The sequence below is a fragment of the Pristis pectinata genome, chromosome 11, assembly GCF_009764475.1.
Source record: "Pristis pectinata isolate sPriPec2 chromosome 11, sPriPec2.1.pri, whole genome shotgun sequence".
NCBI lineage: Eukaryota > Metazoa > Chordata > Chondrichthyes > Rhinopristiformes > Pristidae > Pristis > Pristis pectinata.
This window is the reverse complement of record NC_067415.1, coordinates 52,138,862-52,160,201: the sequence shown is the minus strand read 5'-3', so window position 1 is coordinate 52,160,201 and position 21,340 is coordinate 52,138,862. Positions and strand designations below refer to the sequence as shown.

The window sequence follows — 21,340 nt, the reverse complement described above, 5'->3', positions numbered from 1 at the left end:
GTGCCATAGGAATCTGTTGTTTGTCATCTGTGTTAATGATTTGGATGAGAACATAGTTGGCATGGCCCTAAGTTTGTGGGTGACACCAAAATTGGTGGTGTAGTGGTCAGTGAAGAAGGTTGTCTAGATAAGGTGGGAAAAGGAATGGCAGGTGGAATTTAACTCAGACGTGTTCAGTGAAGCATTTTGTGAATTTAAATCAGGGCAGGACATACACAGTGAATGGCAGGGCCCTGGGAAATGTTGTAAATAGAGAGACCAAGAGGTGCAACTACACAGTTACCTGAAAGTAGCGACACAGGTTGACAGGGTGGTGAAGAAGGCATATGACAAGCTTGCCTTCATCAGTGAGGGCATTGAGTACAAGAGTTAGGACATCATGTTTCAGCTGTATGAGACATTGGTGAGACCAGTTGGAGTATAGTGTGCGGCTCTGGTCGCTATTACTAAAGGAATGATGTGATTAAGCCGGAGAAGATGCTGAAAAGATTCACAAGGATGTTGCTGCAACTGGGGCAGCCATGACTTATAAAGAGATTGGATAGGCTGGGATTATTCTCCCCAGAGCAAAGGAAGCTGAGGGGTGACCTTGTAGAGGTTTATAAAATTATGTGGTGCATAGATAAGGTGGATGGTCAGTCTTTATCCCAGGGAAGGAGGGCATAGGTTTAAGGTGAGACAGGAAAGATTTTCAAACAGCAATGTAACAAAGAATCTCAAAGGCTTTTCAGGAATGCTAAGGCCCATAAAGAGTAAATGTGTCTTAAAGGCAGAAAGGAATTTAGTTGGGGAATTATAGAGCTTTGGGTCTTTCTTTGCAGCTGAAGGCTGCCAGTAGTGAGGTGATTAAATTATGTAGAGATGATTGGGAGAGTACAAATATTTCTGAGGATCATAGGGCTAAAAGAGCTTACTGGGGCAGACATGGGCAAGACCGTGGAGGATATTAAAAATCAAGGTGTTACTTGACCAGGAGACATTGTTGCTAACTAATCTCCCTCAGGAGTAATAAATGAAACTTGCTGCAAGTTAGGATATTAGCAATAGAATTGTGGATGACCTCAAACTTACTAAGAGTGGTACAAATAAGGCCGACCAGAACCACTTTGGAATAATCACCTTGAGGTAACAAAGGGATGGATGAGGTTTTTGACAGCATTCAAGCTAAGATGGGACAATGTAAGGCAATACCATAGAGGTGGAAGTAGCTAGTTGGTGATTTCTGAGTGCGGAGAGAATAAATTTATAACTTGGAGAAAAATAATTATAGAATTAATTGTAGTGTTAGGGATCTTGATTTCTAAAACTTTATTCAAATTCTGTTGTGCACCTGGAATTATCTATATTTTGGTAGATAATTAGTATGGCAGAGTGGAAAGTGAGGAGGAATGAACCGGGGAGAGGAGAGTGAAGGGGAAATAAGATGTAGAGGTGGGAGATAAGGGCAGCATTGGAGAGTGTGTGGAGGAAGAAGGTAAGATGGAAGGAAGGAAAGGGGAGAATGGGAGAAGAGATGAGGAGTGAAGTGCTATGTTTGAGGTAGGGAGAGAAGATTGAAGGGCTCAGAATATTGCTGCACCAGTTAGGAGATGATTGTAGTTTTTCCTCTTTGGCCAGGAACTGAGTCCTTTTCAGTGTTTCCCTCTCTGAGTCCTCCCGGCACTCCTGGAACAGAGGACATTCACAAGTCATTCAGACCCACATCTGTGAAGGAGGGTGGATGCTCCTTACCCTACTCTGTCTTCTTGTAGCCATTTCAATTGTGACAGCAGCAAATATTTTCAACGATGCTGTAGTTTGGTAGGCATGTGTTCTGTAAGGGTTAATCTCTGTCATCAATTAATGCATGAATGGGCTGACAGGTATGTAGTATTGGGCCTTAAGTCATTGCACCTGTAAATGAAGGAGAATGAAGCATTGCACACCCAAAATGAGCATTAGACATATTCTCACATCATTCATGATCAAGTACTATGTCCCAGATGCATTGGCGGGAATAGGAGCTTGTTAACCGCACAGCAAAGCTATGGAGCTCCTACTTAGTACAATCCAGTTTCCAGGCATTTGTGCTTACGAGAGAACATCAGCGTGCTACTGACATTTTAATCTCCACCATGAAAGTTTGTTCCTGCTGAAGAGGGAGACTGTGATAGAGGAGGTCCATTACAATACATTTCTCTTTAGGAGTGAATGGTGTTGCAAATTTTTCGAAGTTCAGTGTAAACAAAACCACTGTAGTTTGAATGATTGGACTATTGTGCGAATCTGCATGTTTTATATCTCACAATTTTTGTATTCTCATTGTCTGCATGGTTTCTGATGCTGAAAACTGCCAGAATAATAAACTAGAAAAGCAGGTTTCTTGCCAACTGCTGCTTGCAGTTAGCAAGCAATGTGACTTTTTTGTCCCAACATCACATGGTTAAACTCCCATCACTGAATGTGTGCATGATGGTCAAGGTGTGACACCCTTGTTCTCCACTCAATATACTGCCTACAGACATAAAGAAAACTACAGTGTAATCTATTTCCCTGTAAGACAAGGTTAATATGAAACATTTTAAAGAAAAACATGCCCTTGGGGTATAATCTAGAATGATAGAACTGTGAAATGGTATCATATTTTTCTGTTCCCTGCTACAACCTAATCATGCCTGATTCTTTCCAGGATTCCTAAAGGAGCAGGACCTGGTTGTTTCCTCTCAGGAACTTTAACATTGGCAAAGAGTGAACTGGGAAAGAAAGCAGTGAGTATATAGCTCTTCCAAACTGCTCAGAGATGGCTTCTCTTTAGGTCTGCAGCATTTTTTAATGTAATTTATCCATTTCTTTCTGAAGCTGCCTGATGTAATCTTATAGCCCCTGCTTCTGGAAGTTGTCTATTCTACACTCTGTACTGCTGCTTACTGCTCTGCTTTGCATGCAGCTTGAAATAGTTAATTTATTACATCTAGATATAAAGTTGTGAAAATATTATGACTTTTGGAAACTGCAATTCATTCCTCTGCGATAATATCTTGCCTTAATATAGAAGCATCTTACAAATATGAGCCACAATAATATTAACAGTATGTCTTAAGTAAAATGCCCTCAAGATAATAAAGTCGCAGACTTTGTCTAGAGCTACCAAACAATGAATAACGTGGACATAAAAAAGTCTTGAACTAAGAACTTAAAAATGACAATACAGAATAGTCACCAAATGTTGTATTTTAAAGCTCTGGAAAATATTTACTTGAAGGAAAAATAGTTGTCAATTTTATCTTTCATTTGCTTCTGTACTTACATGTCTGCTTGTACATCCTGTAAATACATAACCCAGTTGCATCTCCATGCCACCATACATTTCTTACTATAGATTATTAGTTGTAAATTTTAATTGTGAATTATCTCAGCCATCAAAATCAAAGTATTTGACAGTTCTGTTTTGTGAGGCAAGGTAAAATGTCATTTTAATAAGAGATTTAAAAATCACTGTACAGATTGCTATACAGATTTGGGGAGTTTGGCTGAATTTGATCGTGTTAATGCAAACTGTTGGGAAGTTTGTTTACTTTTTCTCTCCCATTTGAATTTAAATTATCTTGGATTTGGCTCATAAAATGTATTAAACAAAAATAAGGGAATTCTTATTATAGATTTTAAGTAGGCAGAGTTTTTCCTTTTAAGGAAAGGGTAGGAACTGAACCCCAATAAGATTAGTGAAGGTCTCCAAATTGTGCAGTGTCTGCATGTTTTCTTACAATATGTTATTCTGACTCCCAGGGGCAGGCTGCGTCAAAACGTCAAGGAAAGTTTAAAAAGGTACTGCATTGTCATATATCACTATGTTACTTATTGTGATTCTAATGATTTTTTTACATTCTGGATGAAATTTCTGAGATCTTTTAATGACATTGGAATTATGTTCACACATACCAAATCTGTTTTATCATATTATTTCTCAATGAAGAACCCAATGAAAAGCAGTAAAAGTATGATTTTTTTTCATCAAGCTGTTACCTTTGTGGGGATGCAAAACTAAGTTAGGAATCCATGTGGAATTAATAATTGCTTTTATTAATAAATTGTTTTTAGCTTTGGACATGCACCAACTGATTAGTCCATAATTAAGCAAGCATCAGCATTTCCTGAGAAAATACAGTGAACATTTATAACTTCACCCTTGTCAGAAATGCTGAAAACACTCAAGGCTCTTCAACTTGAAATGTTAACTCTGTTTCACTTTTAACAGATGCTGCCTGACCTGCTTAGTGTTTACAGCATTTTCTGTTTTTATGTCAGATTTCCAGCATCTGCAGCTTTATTTTCTTTAGCGTAATATTCCATATTTATTGGTGTTCAGCATGATTATGAACTTGAGATCACTTGATTATTTACTAAATTGTACATTTCCTTTCTCATTTGAAAATGAAATAATTTACTGACGAAGTTTTGAGGTTTAGTGTTATCTACAGTTAGCCTAATGATTAGACTCTACGAAGTATATTGTCATCAGTGGTTTTGGATGTTACTGATACAGGGTTCTGCCAGTTTGTATCACTCTTAACATGTTAACTACTTGAAAGTGTTCTGATGACAAACTAGAGTTGGTTTAGTAATTTTGAAAAGTCAATTTCGATTATGTGACACTTATAGACTGAGCCTTTTTGAAGGTGTACTTAAAAAAATTAAGTTACATGTAGTTGAATTCAAAAATTTGTTCATGGAGGATGGAAACTTTTTATTGGTTTACATTAACCACTTTTTTCCCCCCCAAATGTTGGTTTTTGCCACAACAGTACTCTTAATGGAATGGATGCAAAATTATCTTGCTCCAAAAAATCTGAAATCTGCTTACACAAATATAGTCTGCTCTTTATTCAAAGCTAATTAATTAAATTATCTGATGACATTTCTTTAAGTGAATTGCTTTATTTATTTGATTCAGATTCTAGAGTAATTCATTTTTGTTTTGGTGTAGAAGGCAATTGAATTTTCAGGGGTAGACAATATAAAATGTGAATCTTTGCATTGCTGATTATATAATTTTCACTTGTACAACCAAATTGGATGTTAGCATCTCAGTCCTATATCAGTGCTAAAAATGGCATAATTTCATCTTGACTGTCTATTAATAAGGTGTGTCTTAATCTGCAGTTTGAATTTAAAAACTTTCTATTGCCTGTTATATTGAAGTTATTTTACTTGGCTTCTCAATAGCTTGCTTAGTAGTGATACCATGTAGCATGCTGTTAATTCACCACTAAGAACAGACAGTCCCAAAATAAATTATTAGTATGTTCCAATCTCTGCTATAATAGTAACACAAATGCTATGCTCTCTTTTCTGCTAGAAATAATCTTCTGGGGGCCCCCCCATCAAGATTGAGGATGATTTACTTCCAGCCCAGTTTTTGGGGGTTCCCAAGTCACTAATGAGGCCTGTGTGGGAACTGTAGATTCTTCCACAGATGGTGGCTGACTGTGTGAATGAATGGATTGTTTCAGGTGTTCTGCTCCTTCTGCCACTCATGCAGAGTTTCTGCATGCTCTTGCTGCATGGCCATGAGGATCTCAGTGCCCTCCCAAACACTTCTACTTTGAGTGATCATGGGCTAAAGATTCTCAAGGGGCAGAGTTTTCTGCAAGGAAACTTTGAGCACATCCTTGAATCTTTTCCTGCCTGCCTAGTATTGTTCCTTGTGATAGACCTCAGAAGTGTCTTTTTTTTTAAATTAATAAAAAAAGGAGTTTGGTGTCAAGCATTTGAATGATTGGTCTGTCCATTGTAGCCAACTGAGTATAACTGGGGCCTTGATGCTGCAGATATTGGCCTGGGAGAGGTCCACTTATCCTTCTGGTGAATTTGAAGGATTTTGTGGAGAGAGCATTCATTTTTCCAGTGTCTTGAGCTGTCTGCTATAGGTAGCCCTAGTCTCAGAAGCATATAGAACAGTATGTATTGCTGCTTGATAGCCCACAAGTTTTGTGCCAGGTCTAAAGTCTTGACTTTCAAATATCTTTTCCCTCAGTTGACCAAAGGCTGTGCTGATGCACTGAAGTCTGTGGTGAATTTTAACATTGATGTCTGCTTTCAGAGGGGAAATATTAATCTATCCTTAGATATGGGAAGTGGTCGATGTTTTCCAGAGACTTGCCGTGAGCCTCTTTTGTCAAAGGCCAGTGTGGTGCAGCAGGGGCAAATTGGTGGAGGACTTTTGTCTTGTAGATGTTGTTTGCAAGGTCCTTCCTCTTGTGTTGCAGTGCAAGCATCAGTGATGGCTTGGAGTTCAGCCTCAATGAACCTGCACAAGCATGAGTTTCATCTGTATACTGCAGCTCAGCTACTGAGGTTTAGGTAACCTTGGTTCTGAAGGGTCTCAATCTGAAATATTAAATGTCCACTTCCCTCCATAGATGCTGCCTCGCCTGATGAGTTCTTCCAATGTTGTGTGTTGCATCATTCACAACTGGATGTTGCAGAACTGCAAAGCTTAAATCTGATCCATTGGTCATGGGATTGCTTAGCTCTGTCCATTGCAATGCTGTTTGGCATGCAAGTAGTCCTGTCTTGTTGCTTCAGCAGGTTGATCCCTCATTCTGAGGTATGTCTAGTGCTGCTGCTGGTAAGCCTCCTGCACTCTTCTTTGGATCAGGGTTGATCCCTTGGTTTCAATGATAATGGTAGAGTGGGGATATACCAGGCCATGAATTTGCAGGTTGTGATTGATTACCATTCTGCTGCTGATGGCCAACAGTATCTTTTGGGTGTCCAATCCAGAGTTGCTAGATGACAATATGAAGTGCGTTTTCACTGAAGACAGTATTTCATCTCCATAAATGTGGTGGTCACTCCTCCCGATACAGTCATGGACAGATGCATGTACGATGGGTGGATTGGTGAGGACAAGTAGGTTTCTCCCTCTTATTGGTTCCCTTACCACCTGCTGCAGACCTAATCTAGCAGCAATGTCCTTTAGCACTTAGCCAACTTGGTCAATGGTAGTGCAATGGAGCAACACTTGGTGATGGATGTTGAAGACCCAGAGTACATTCTGTGCCTTTGCCACTCTCAATGCTCCCTCCAAGTAGAGTCCTATATGGAGTAGTATTGATTCATCAGCCAAAGGGGGGGCAGTAGGTGGTAATCAGCAGAATATTTCCTTACTCAAGTTTAAGCTGATGCCATGAGAATTCATGGGATCCAAGTCAATGTTGAGTACTCCTAGGGCAGTTCCCTTCCAATAGTATACCACTGCCTCTGCTGGGTGTGGATGGGAGTAATTGAGTGAAACACACAACCTGCCTTTAAAAGCTTCAAGCAATATTTAAAAAGGAAAAGATGAACAAAAGTTCAAGTCCCTTTACAAAGGGAGGCAAGAGAAATTGTGGGGAATAAATAAATGGCAAAAGAATTTATACACTTTGTCTGTCATAACAGACAACAACTAGAAAATCTCCTGATAGTAATGGAAAACAACAGGTTAAGTCAATGAGCAGCTGGAAGAAATCAGCATTGATTTGCTCCCAGGTTTTGAAAGAGGTGGCATGGAAACAGTAGATGTATTTGTCTTCTTCCTAAATTCTTTCATCTAACAACAATGAAAGCCATTCGATTTGTCAGAACTGTACTGCCCATTTTAAGAGAACTATCTAGTTAATTCCATGGCCATCTTCCTCCTTCCTAATAGCTCATGTTTTTCTTTTTTCTGAATGCAAGGTGGTGCTTTCAAATGCCAGCACATCATTCTGTATTTATTTTGTGACATTGGAGATTAGGTTTGTTACAGTAATCATTTCCCAGGGTTGTTTCCTACTCATTTTTTTTGCTTTATATTACAGAAAGAAAGCATTGTTTCTTTTAAAGAATGTTAGGATTAATTTTAAGGTTTATGTTTAAAATCTACCATTGTGATCCTCCTTTGGATTCATTTGTACAGCATGGGTAATGACAAATTCTGTTTTGTTCTCATTCATTTTCACTAACCCCTTACCTGAGCACAATATCCAGATCTTCACAAGAAACCATCGCAGCTGAATCCAAACATATCCTTACCCAAAGCCCAAACATAAGTGCTCTTTCATCCAGTGACTCCCAATTCATTGCATTAGAAATTGTAATGTTTTTTCCTTCCCTTTAACCCAGGGCAATTTGACCCATCCTGAAGCATCTAATAATGCTGCAACATAGAAGCAAATTGAAGATTGAATCTGATAATTTGGTGTATGTTTAGGAGAGGCGTTCAGAATGCAATGCATATGTGATGATTCTATTCTGTTCCATTTTTATTTTAAAAGATTAGCTTGCACCAAGAAACAGATGAAGTAGTGGCAAAACTAGGAAAAATAAATTTGGAATAAAAGGAGAGTGATTGTCTTCTCTACATGGACTTTCAAAAAAGCATGTACCAACATTACACAAAACAACCATCAAGGTTGGCACTCTAGCAGAGTACTGAGAGAGTGCTGCACATTTAGAGGTGCCATTCTTTGGGATGATAATTGAACTGAGGCCCTATCTGGTCTGCAAATGGATAAGATTCCCTACTACTTATTTTGCAGTAGAACAGGAAAATTCTCCAGTGCCCTGCCTGATGTTTACATTTTCATCAGCATAACTGATGTGTATTATCTAGTCCACTTCACCTTGGTGTTTGTGGGAGATCAGCTGTCAGGACAGTGAAAGCTGATCTCCTGTGTATCCAGAGACCATGAAAGGTGCTAGTGGGCATCTGTGTCTTTTCACATTTGTGTATAGGTCCATGCAGCAGAGCCTGGTCTCCTGTCATCATTAACCTCCTTGTCATTGGACTAAGACCTTGCTGTCAAGACTGGCAGCTGTTGTGCAAAAGTCAACCCACATTTAAAAAACATGCATGCATGTCTGCTGCTTTTCACTGTAGTTATAAGCAAGTCATTGACTCAAGGCACTACTTAAAGAGAATTGACTTAAAAAAAGTGAAAGGTCATGGAATTAAAAGACATTGGCAGCTTCGATGCAAAACAAAGACTGACAGTGGATGGTAGTGATTTAGAAAATTCTTTTTCACACTGGAGAAGTACATAATTATGTTCAAAACAGTATTAGAACTACTGGTCTTTGATGCTTAATCTTGACCTGGACTTTGGTATACAGTACATCATTTAGAAGTATGCAAATTATATAAATTTGGTAATGTAATATACAATGAAGCAGTTTGTGGCAAGGAGAACAGACTAGTAAAATAAGCAGATGTGGCAAATGAAATATTAACAGGGAAATGTGAATAGATTCCTTTTTAGGAAAGAATAAAGTATACCTACACAGATTTGAAGGTCAGTGTAGATTGAAAATTATTTTCTAAGTAAAAAGGGATAATGTTATGCCAAGTATTACAAGATGTTGATTGTTTTATCTGTAGTCCTGTGCTCAATTCTAGGCACGACACTATGGGAAAGATCTCAATTTCTTTGAGAGTGCAGAATAGACAGCAGAATTGCAGCAGAGATGAGAGTTTTCAGTTATTGAAAGCAGAATATATTAAAAGGAGACATACCTTTGAGTTTTTTTTTTGAAGTAATAAAAAAATAGATGAGGGTGGGGCAGTGGATGTTGTCTATTTGGACTTTAGCAAGGTCTTTGACAAGGTCCTGCATGTTAGGCTGGTCTGAAAGGTTACATTCCATGGAATCCAGGGAGAGCTAGTTAGGTGGATTCAAACTTGGCTCAGAGGTAGGAAGCAGAGGGTGATGGTTGAAGGTTTCTCGGAATGGAAGCCGGTGACTAGTGGTGTGCCACAGGGGTCAGTGTTGGGACCCTTGTCATTCATTGTTTATGTAAATAATTTGGATGCAAATGCACAAGACTTGATAAATTTGCAGATGACACAAAATTAGGAGGTGATATTGATAGTGAAGGTTATCATAGATTACTGGGAGATCTTGATCAGTTAGGGACATGGGCTGAGGAGTGGCAAATGGACTTCAATACAGATAAATGTGAGGTGATGCATTTTTAAAAAAATCAAACCAGCATAGGACTTGTACTATGAATAGTAGGGCACTAGGGAGTGTAATAGAACAGAGGGATCTAGGAGTACAAGTGCATAGTTCATGGAAATCAGCATCACAATTAGACAGGGTGGTGAAAAAAGCATTTAGCACACTGGCCTTCATCAGTCAGAGCATTGACTAGAAGAGTTGGGACATTATGTGGCAGTTGTACAAGTCATTGGTGAGGCCACACTTGGAGTACTGTGTACAGTTTCAGTCACCCTGTTACAGGAAAGATGTGGTTAAACTGGAAAGAGTGCAGAAAAGATTTGAGAATGTTGCCAGGGCCAGAGGGCCTGAGTTAGGGAGAGGTTGGCCAGGTTAGGTCTTTATTCCTTGGATTGTAGGAGAATGAGGGGGTGACCTTATAGAAATGTTTAAAATTATGAGAGGATAGATAAGGTGGAGGGGAACAGTTCTTCCCCAGGATAGGGGAGTCCAAAACTAGAGGGCATGGATTTAGAGTGAGAGGGGAAAGATTCAATAAGGACCTGAGGGGTAACTCCCCCTCCCCCTCTTCCCCCCCCCCCCCCCCACAGAGGGTGGTGAGTGGAAGAGGAAATGAGCTGCCAGAGGAAGTGGCTGAGGCAGATACAATTGTATCATTTAAGCAGCACTTGGATAGATACATGGAGGGGCAGGCCTTAGAGGGATATGGGCCAAATGTAGGAAATTGGCACTGGTTGGCATGGACTTGAGCCAAAGGGCCTGTATCTACTGTATTGCTCTGACTCAGACTTGATAAAGGTATTCAATGTGTTTTGATAGGATACTTGGATAGAAATTCTTTCCAGTGACAGTAATATGAAATAGTGACAGAAGTAAATGAAACATTGAGGAAATCATGTAGCCTGTTTAAACACATAGGGAGTAGGAGCAGACTAGTTAGCTCCTCAAACTCTGCCATTCAATAACAGATCCAATCTTAACCAACACCATTTTCCCACTATTTCCCCTTGTGGTTCCTACCTGTATTTGATAATTCAGACTCTACAACTCTGAAATAGAGAATTCCAAAGATTCACGATCCTCTCAGAATAGGTAGTACTTCTCATCTGTTGGAAATGGAGGCCTGTATTCTGAAACTATACCCACCAGTCCTAGATACCCCCATCAAAGAAAACCTCAGGACCTGCCCAGTCATTCCCTCTGAAAATCTTATCTAAGATGAACTCTCATTTTTCTAAACCCCATCGAATATACTGTATGCCCTACTTGCTCAGCCTTTAAGGCAGCAAACCATTCATCCCAGGAATCAACTGAGTACATCTCTGCACTGCCTCCAATGGAAATGTTTCCTTAATTGTGGAAACCAAAACTGTACACAGTACTTCAGGTGGGTCTCACTGACTCCAGTAAAGTTGCATCAAAGCTTCCCTAATTTTGTACTCCATTTTCCTTGCATTAAATTATATCATTCCATAACTTTCCTGATTATTTGCTGTACCTGTATGCCAACTTGTTGTGCTTCATACACTAGAACCGTCAGATCTTTTTTGCACCTCAAAGTATTGTAGTATCACTTTGTTTAACTGATAAGCTTGCTTTTTCAAGTCTCCCTCTAAAGTGGATAACCTTAGATTTACCAATTTTGTATTCCATCTAATATCTTGCCTGCCACTTCACTATTGATGTCTCTTTACACATTCTTTATGTCCTCCTCAATTGCTAGCCTATTTTTACTGTGTTGTAAAACACTGCCTGAAAGTGGTAGACAAGGCAGGCATTTGTGTAAAGCATTTCATTACACCAGAGCACCCCAAAGTGTTTTACAACCAATGAGGTAGTTTGAAATGTGTTCATTATTAGATGAAAACAATCTGCAAACAAATGAATGATCTGATTTGGTGATGTTGATTGTGTTGCATTGGTCCTGCTTCTCTTTAAAATTAGTGTGTGGGTTTTATTTGGGTGCTCCAGATTCCTTCCATGTCCCAAGGACATGTTAGGTTAAATTACCACCAAGTGTAGTTTAAGAACATAAGAATCAAGAGATGGGGTGGATGGTGATGGTTGCTGGGCATGTGCAAGAATAAGTTGCAGGGGTACAGTAAAGTAAGCAGGAATGGAACAAAAGATTGCTCCCTGGGACTTGGCATGGATCCAATGGGCAGAATGGACCCTTCTTTGTCATTATAAGTGTATAACGTGCCCTCTTACACCCACCAGGGAGAGTGAACAAGACTTCGGTTTTCGTCATCTTGAGATGATATTTTAGCAACACTCCCTCTTTGCAGTGCTGGTGTATCACCCTTGACTTCTGTGCACAAGTCTCCAGAATGATACAAGATTCCAACTCAGACATCCTACCCATTGACACAGTTGGAAGCAGATTCATTATTCAAAAGGGAATCAAATATATACAAAGGGGAAAAGATAGAACCATAGGGAGAAAAGCAGATGACAAGCTATCTTTCAGCCTCCCTCCCTCTGAATCAGAACATGCATGATGAGTCAGATGGCCTCCTTCAGTGCTGTATTATTCTATGACTGTTTGAACTCGAGGTAATTGTGACTGTTTAGGAAATTAAGTCCTTGTATTTGATTTCCTGACAAGATGAAAGGATGGGAATGGAACTAGGAGAGGGCAGTCCTACCCACCTGGACAATGAAGGAGAAACATTGGAAAACAGTGAGATCAACCATGTGAAAAGGGATCACATGCATCTTGCTTCCACTCTGGTTCTGAGGACTGGAAGATGCCAATGCATGAATTCTTTTAATAGAGGCAATTGGAGGCAGGCTATGCTGCACACATGTACATGAACACACATTAAGTACAAATATACTGACCACACATGCACAGGCATGCTCATTGGTAGAATCAATGGAAACACCTTCAGAATCAGATCTGCAGGACAAGGCTATGTTTAGTTTCTGTGAAAGGCTTCTTGCTGGAGGATTCCAAAATAATCCTACATCTCTCTCGCTCCTAAACCTTAGATTATTTCCTGGTTTACTTCTCAGGATATACTTCAGTAACTTATTATTTCAATTACTATGGCAGAGAATTCTACAATGTGATAATCCTTTAGTGAGAATCTTTTATGAACTCAAAACACAAGAAATATGGGCCTGTTGTAAATTCATGATCAGGGAAACTTCATCTCAAACACCTGCATTACTGACAAAAGTTCAAGTCCCTTGAAAGAAAAGGTACATTTCCTTGAGCAAGAACAGAGTTGCATGGAAATGTAACCACCTCAACAGATGATGGAAATAGTTCCTGCTGTTACTAGTAACACCCCTAGACTAATCTTTTGATTCTTTATCATCTCATTCCCACCCACCTATGTATTTCACCTTAACTACTTTTGACTTACTATCCCTGCCCTCCCACTACAGTCCCATTTGTTTCTGCCTCCATATTTTGGAGGCAAGCTAATACCCAACTTATGATACAAGGTCATGTCTGTAAGATAATCACTCCTGACTTATTCTCAGCATGTATTTTTAATTTCAGATTTCCAGCAATTATAGTAGTTTGCTTTTGTATATTTCTGAAGTCTTCTACAATGCTGAGTAAATATGCCAAAACTCAGTATCATTTGCTTGTAAGTCTATAATGAACAATGTAATAACAGAACAATAAGTGAGCAAAATCAGGTTGGGTTTATGAAATGAAAATTATGTTTGATTAATCTGAGTTTGAGGATGTAACTAATAGAGTAAATGAGGCAGAACCAATGAATGTGGTGTATTTGGATTTCTAGGAGGTCTTGCACAGGATGTTGGTTAACGTCAGCATATGGAATTCTGATAAAATACTGTGAAATGATAATTGGTTATTGGATGCAAAACAGAGGGGAAATAAATACTCAGGTTGGCAGGCTCCCACAGGGATCAGTGCTCGAGGCCCAGTTATTTGTGATCTAAATTAATAATTTGGCTGAGGTAACAAAGTTTGCCCTCCTGTTTTTGATACCCTTACCATGGAAGGAAGGGTTTGACTATCTGCCCTGTCTATGCCTCTAGGTAATCTTACATATTTCTATCAGGTCACCCCTCAGTCTCCTCTGCTCCAGGGAAAACAATCCCAATTTCTCCCCATAACTAAAGTCCTCTATCCAAGCAACATCCTGGTGAATCTACTGTGCACTCCAGTGCAATCACATCCTTCCTATTGTGTGGCAACCAGAACTGCATACAGTACTCTAAAGTGTGGCCTTGACAGTTTTGTAAAGTTGCAACATAACTTCCCAACTTTGTAACATGAAAACAAGCATGCCATATACTGCCTTCACCTTATCAACTTGTGTTGCACTGAGAACTATGGACTTGGACCTCTGTGGGTCTCTGTTCATCAGCATTCATTAGTGCCCTACCATTTACTGTATACATCTTATGCCCATTTGATTTTCCAGAATGTCTCACCTTGCGCTTGTCAGGAATTTCCTCAAACTCTAATTCAAGTTCTCTTTCAAGACACTTAAATCTTACCTATCCTGTTTTCACCTAATGTGCCTTGGTGAAAAGTTCTATTTAATTATGCATTTGTGAAGCACTCTGGAGCAGTTAATGTTGTTAAATGTCCTACTATGAATGCATGTTGTTAACATTGGGAAGGTTTAAGGGATATTATAATGAAGACATGATATTGAATCTATCTGCATTCCAGGGGCGTCAAAATGAGCAAGAGTGGAGTATGGATTTCTGTGTCTATTGCTGACATTTTTATTTAAAATAAATGGATGTGTGACATTTGCAAATGTTAGATATGTCATGAGGAGGAAATTTCTGTTCAAGGATAGCTTTTGACTGGTCACATAGGCAAGTTTAAAAAAAAATGGATGTGTCTGGAAAACTGCAAGTTACTATAATTGGGAGGGCAAATGAGGAAGAGAACAGACCAGACAGAAAATGGAAGGACACTAGTTAGAGGAGCTATGGAATCTTGAAGTTCAAATCCCTAAAGTTAACAGGATGGCTAAATAATGTGGTTAAGGAGGCAAACAGGCTACTTGCCTTTTATTGGTCAAGGCTTCATATACAGAAGTAGGGAATTCATGCTTAATTGGATAGTAAAGCAATTAGGCCAGTTAGATTTCCAGTTGCTGCAGAAAGGATGTGATAGCAAGAAAGTACATGTAGCATTAGATAATGTGCAGGGAGATTTGAACTTCCTGGCCTTGAGAATGTTTGAGAATAAATATGGAGAGACTGGGGTTGTATTCTTTGCAACAAAAAGGACCAAGAGCAATTTATTTGAAGTGAAGTGTGAAATTAGGAAAGCAATAGAGGGAACAAGAAAGATTCACTTCCTTTAGCAAAGGTGAATAATTTAATGTTAGGTACAAGGTAACTAACTAAAGATCAGAGGGAATTGGTGACCCACAGTGATGAACAACAGATAGTCTGCCTAAGAGAATGGGAAGGCAGAATCTATCATGTCTAGAAGTACAACATTGCACTGAGCAGTAGGATTAGCTTTAATAGCTTGCTCTTGGAAGGCATGGATACAATGGTCAAATAACCACCTTGTGCTGTAAATTCCTGTACCTTTGAATAGGAAAATCTGGGTAATGAACAAAAATCAGTGTATTAGAGTTTTATAGTAGGGGTATGCAAAAGTTGAGATCCAATTGCAATATGCATAGAAACAGTAATAGTTATCAGAATCAGGTCTTGTATGATATTAAATTTGTTTTTTTGACAGGAGTACAAAGATTATTACTATCAAAGTAGATAGTTAAAGGAATAATGAGCTAGTGTCCATGGACTGTTCAGAAATCTAATGGAGGGGAGGAGCTGCTCCTGAATCTTGAGTGAGAATCTTCAGGCTCCTATACCTCCTCCCTGATGGTAGCAACAAGAAGATGGCATGTCCTGGATGGTGATGGTCCTTAATGATGGATGCCACCTTCTTGAGGCACCACAAAGGGTGTCCTCAATGTGGGGAGGGTTGTACCCCTGATGGAGTCTACAACTCTCTATAGCCTCTTGTGATCCTATGCATTAGAGTCTCCATACCAGGCTGTGATGCAACTAGTCAGAATGCTGTCCACTGTACATTTATAGAAGTTTGTAAGAGTCTTTGGTGACATACCAAATCTCCTCTAACTCCTAACAAAGTAGAACCATTGGCATGGCTTCATGATTGTATCAATGTTGGGCCCAGGACAGATCCTCAGATGTTGAGACCCAGGAAAGAGCTGCTCACCCCTGACAAGGACTGGTGTTCTTCTGACCTCCCCTTGCTGACATTGTGTGCTAGGTTGTTGCTGCACCACCACTCAACCAGCCACTCTCACTCCTGTACACCTCATTGCCATCTAAGATTTTACTAACAAGTGGTGTCATCTGCAAATTTATAAATGGTATTTGATCTGTGCTTAGCCACATGGTCAAGTGTAAAGAGTGTAGAGCAGTGAGCAAAGCACACATCATTGTGTGCCTGTGTTGATAGTGAGAAGGAGATGTTATCATTGATCCATACTGACTGTGGTCTCCTGACAAGGAAGTAGAGGATCCAGTTGCAGAGGGAGGTGCAGAGGCCCAGGTTTAGAAGCTCGGTGATTAATACTGAGAGGATGGTGGTATTGAACACCAAGCTGTAATCATGTTTTACTGTTGTCTAAGCACTCGAGTGGAGAGCCGGTGAGATTGCATCTGTCAACCAGTTGTGGCAGTAGGTGAATTGCAGCAGGTCCAGGTCCTTGCTCAGGCAGGAGTTAATTCTAGCCACACCAACCTCTCAAATCACTTCATTTACAGTAGATGAGTGCTACCAGTTGATAGTCACTGAGGCAACTTACCCTGTTCTTGGGCATCGGTATGATTGCTGCCCTTTAAGCAGGTGGGAACATTAGACTGCAGAAGTTGAAGCAGTTGATTGGCACAGATTTCCAGGACAGAGCACAGAGTGCAAGTACCAATGATGCAATAGCAAAGTTAAATCACAAGCCGCAGCTGTTGGGTAGAGGAGAAATGCAAACAGAAGGACTTAAACAAGTGTAGTTTAAGTCAGGTGATTTACAGCACAAAAGGAACAAGATTGAATTTGAGGTTTAGCACATTAGAAATATTTTTCACTAGGAATTTTGAGCCTGTGAAATGTAATCAAAATTGGTGATTGAAGCAGAAGACAGGTCAACATTTTAGAATGTAGAAAAGTACAGCTCAGAAACAGGCCCTTTGGCCCACAATGCTGTGCTGAACCAATTACATTAGTAATAAAATGTCCAACTAAACTAATCCCTTCTGCCTACACAATGTCCAATATCCTACTATTTCCCTCACATGCATGTGCCCATCTAAGAGCTTCTTGAACAACCCCATCATATTTGCCTCCACCACCACCACCCCAGATAGCACATTCCAGGCACCCACTGCTCAAAACAAAAACTTTCCCCCTATCACCTTAAATGCATGCCTTCTGGTAGTAGACATTTCAACCCTGGGGAAAAGATGCTGGCTTTCTACTCCATCTATGCCTCTCAATCTTAAACCTCTCAGATCTCCCCTTAGTCTCTGCCACTCAAGAGAACAACCCAAGTTTGTCCAACCTATCCTCATAGCACATGCCCTCTAATCCAGGCAGCATTTTGGTAAACCTCTTCTGCACCCTCTTCAAAGCCTTGACATCCTTCCTATAATGGGGCAATCAGAACTAAATGAGATACTCCAGATGCAGCCCAAATAAAGTTTTAAAGCTGCAGCACAACTTCCTGACTCAAACTCAACACCTCAACTAATGAAGGCAAACATGCCGTACACCTTCTTTACCTGCCATATCAACCTGTGTAGCCACTTACAGTGAGTGATGAACTTGGACCCCAAGATCCCTCTCCTCATCAATACTGTTAAGGGTCTTGCCATTAACAGTATACCATCTCTTTACATGCAATTTCCCCAAGGTGCAACACTTCACATTTGGCCAGGTTGCACTCCATCTGCCATTTCTCCACTCATATCTGCAACTGATCTACATCCCACTGTATCCTTAGCCAGTCTTCTACACTAATCTTAGTATCATCTGCAAACTTGCTAACCCACCCATGTATATAAATGGGCTGGATAAAAGTGTACACCACAAACAGTAGAGGTCCCAGTACAGATCCCTGTGGACCACCACTAACTAGAATAAGTACCATCAACCACTACCCTGTCTTCTATGGGCAAACCAGTTCTGAATCCAAGTGGCCAATTCACCATGGATCCCATACATCTTAATCTTCTGGTGAGCCTCCCATGAGGGACCTTGTCAAACACCTCACTAAAATCCATATAGACAACATCCACAGCTGTACCTTCAATCACCCTCACCTCAAAACTCAAGTTAGAAAGGCACAAATTGCCCTGTACAAAGCTATGCTGGCTGTCCCTAATTAGGACATGGTTTTCCAAAGGCTCAAATCCTATCCCCAAGGATCCTCTCCAGTAACTTCCCTACCACTGACATGAGACTCACCAGTTTATAGTTGCCAGGATTGTCCCCATTTCCCTTTTTGAATAATGGAATAACATTAGCTACTCACTAGTCCTCTGGGACCTCATCTGTGGCTAGAGGACAAAGATATTGGTCAAGGTCATTTCATGCCCCTCTCAATAACCTGGGGTATATCCCATCAGGCTCTGGGGACATCCACCTTAATGCTCTTTGAGACCCAGCACTATCCCCTCCTTTATCTCAAAATGCCCTACCATATTAGCTTGCTCCACACTGATCTCCCCATCCTTCAGATTCTTCTCCTCAGTAAATACTGATGCAAAGTACTTAAGGACCTCACCCACATCCTGTTTCCAAGAGGATGTTCCCTCCTTTATCCTTGAGTGGTCCTACCCTCTCCCTAATTATCCTCTTGATGCACATATAGAATGCCTTGGGATTCTTTAATCCTACTTACCAAGGACTTTCATGGCTCCTCCTGATTCCCTTTCCAAGTTCCTTTCTGGCTTCTTTATAATCTGCGAGTGCTCAGTTTGATTCTAGCTTCAAGCTTTACGTACTTTTCCTTCTTTACTAAATTCACCACCTCTCGACATCCAAGGTTCTCTTACCTTATCATCTTTGTCCTTGCTTCTCACTGGAAGATACCCATCCTGTACTCCATGCAGTTGGTCTTTAAACACCTTCCACATGTAAGATGTGGACTTGCTCAGAAACAGCTGTTCCCAATTAACTCCTAGTTCCTGCCTAATGCTCTCAATTTGCCCTGCTCCAATTTAATACTCTCCCACAAGGTCCATACTCATCCTTATCTATTGCCATCTTAAAACTGAAGTTGTGGTCACTGTTCCCTAACTGTTCTCCCACTGAAAGGGAGTCACTTAGCCAGGCTCATTGCCCAACACCAGGTCCAGTACAGTCCCTCCTTTCATTGGACTACCTACATATTGATTTAAGAAACCCTCCTGGATTTCTGAACAAATTCTGCCCCATCTAAACCTCATACACCAAGGAGGTCCCAGTTTATATTAGGGAAGTTGAAGTCCCCTATGACAAAACCCTATTAGTTTTTACACTTTTCCCTAATCTGTTCCTCGATGTCCCAGTGACATGTACCTTCCTCTCTATCCTTCCACTTTGACCCAGTGCTCTGGTTCCCATCCCCCCCCCCCCCCACCAAACTAGTTTAAACCCAAGTAGTACTAGCAAACTTCTGTCCAGGATATTGGTTCCCCTCTAGTTGAGGTGCAACCTGTCCTTATACAGGTCACCCCTGCCCCAGAAGAGGTTCCAGTGATCAAAGAATCTGAAAGCCTACACCAGTTCCTCAGCCACTCATTCATCTGTTCTATCATCCTATTCCTGCCCTGACTAGGGCATGGCACCAGGAGTAATCCAGAGACTACTACCTTGGAGGTCCTGCTCTTCAGCCTCTTTTTTAACTCCCTATACAGGACCTCTTCCCTCTTTCTACCCATGTCATTGGTGCCGACATGCACCATGACCTCTGGCTGCTGACCCTCCCCCTTGAGGATATTCTGCTGGGGCTCTGAGACATCCTCAACCCTTGCATCTGGGAGGCAACACACCATCCTGGTGTCTCTTTTGCAGCCACAGAATCTCCTGTCTGTCCCCTTAACTATTGAGTCTCCTCTCACTATTGCTCTCTGAATTTACCCTTTCCTGCTGATCCACAGGTCTGGCTGCTGTGTCCTGATTAATCATCTCTCCACAGGGAAGCCCTACACTGACTGCTTACTCCCTTCTCCTGGTAGTCACCAATCTATCAGAAGCTTGTACCCTGGTGTGACCACCTCAGTAAAAGTCTCATCTACAAGGTTTTCAGTACCCCAGATGGTCCAGAGTACATCCAGCTCCATTTCTTTCACCTGGTCAGTCAGGAGCTGCAGCTGGGTGCACTTCCTGCAGATGTAGTCATCAGCAAGACTGAGATTCCCTGACATCCCACATCTTACAAGAGGAGCATTCTACTGCCCTAACAGCCATCCTGTCTACACTGAATCAAGGACTAAGGATTTACAGACAACAAAATAAAGACCTTACCTGTGCCTTCTTACTGAAACCTTTTTTAGTTAAAAGGAGCTGCTCACACTCTCCTCACTTCAGCCTCTTAGACTGAAGCCTCAGTCCCCCACCCCCAACAATAGCCACACCATTTAACCCAAGCTTCTTTTTATTGGCTGCTTCTGATGAGCTAATTAGCCAATAATTACTAACAATATGCAAGTGTGCCTCTTTAAGGGTCCTGCTCACTCAATAAAGAATACCAAGCACAGAGACTCACTTCAGAAACCATTTTAGAATAAAATAGATAAATAATTGAATTAAGAGAAACAAAAGGATGAGGGTATGTGGGATTAGAACTTCTGCTTGTCTATCAGAAAAACACCATCATCAGTTAGATGGGTCAGACATCCTGCTTTATTGTATTTTTGTTTAACCTGGAATGCATTTACTTTATTAAAGCAAAGCATTTCTTAAGTTTGTTAATAGTGTCTTACTGAAACAAGCTTCTGGTTGTGTCAGATACACCTAGTTATCTTCGCTTCTTCCTCTTTGTGTCCAAATTTATATGGCAAAGCAGTACTAAGTAACTTTATTTCACTACTGTCCCAATTAAAAAGTTATTTTTACCCCCTTTTAGGTCCCCCACACATGCATTATTGCCCAGCTGAGAAGGTAGGAGAGCGGCCTGCTCCCAAGCCTCTTCTATTGCTGCTCTGTAACTGCTGCTAGGAGGTGCAGGTAGTGACATGCCACTTTTTGGTTTTGGCTTGGTATTGTCTTTTTTTAACCCCTCCTATCTTCCTCTGTTCTTACTGTGCACCTTCCCCCCACTTCTAATTATGCCCATCATCCTCCATGGACAGCTTGCAGTCTGAAATGACCATCTGGGAGTTCACAGTTATGAATCTTG

At 40.6% G+C, this 21,340-nt stretch overlaps 1 protein-coding gene across 1 annotated transcript in view; it reads left to right on the top strand.

The window, feature by feature from the left end:
* The window catches only part of tpp2 (tripeptidyl peptidase 2), a 108,977-nt gene that overhangs the window by 65,471 nt on the left and 22,166 nt on the right, over nt 1-21,340 (top strand). The window contains 2 exon segments of the mRNA XM_052026364.1: nt 2,669-2,747; nt 3,766-3,804. Of these exon segments, the coding sequence (XP_051882324.1) occupies nt 2,669-2,747; nt 3,766-3,804 (118 nt within the window).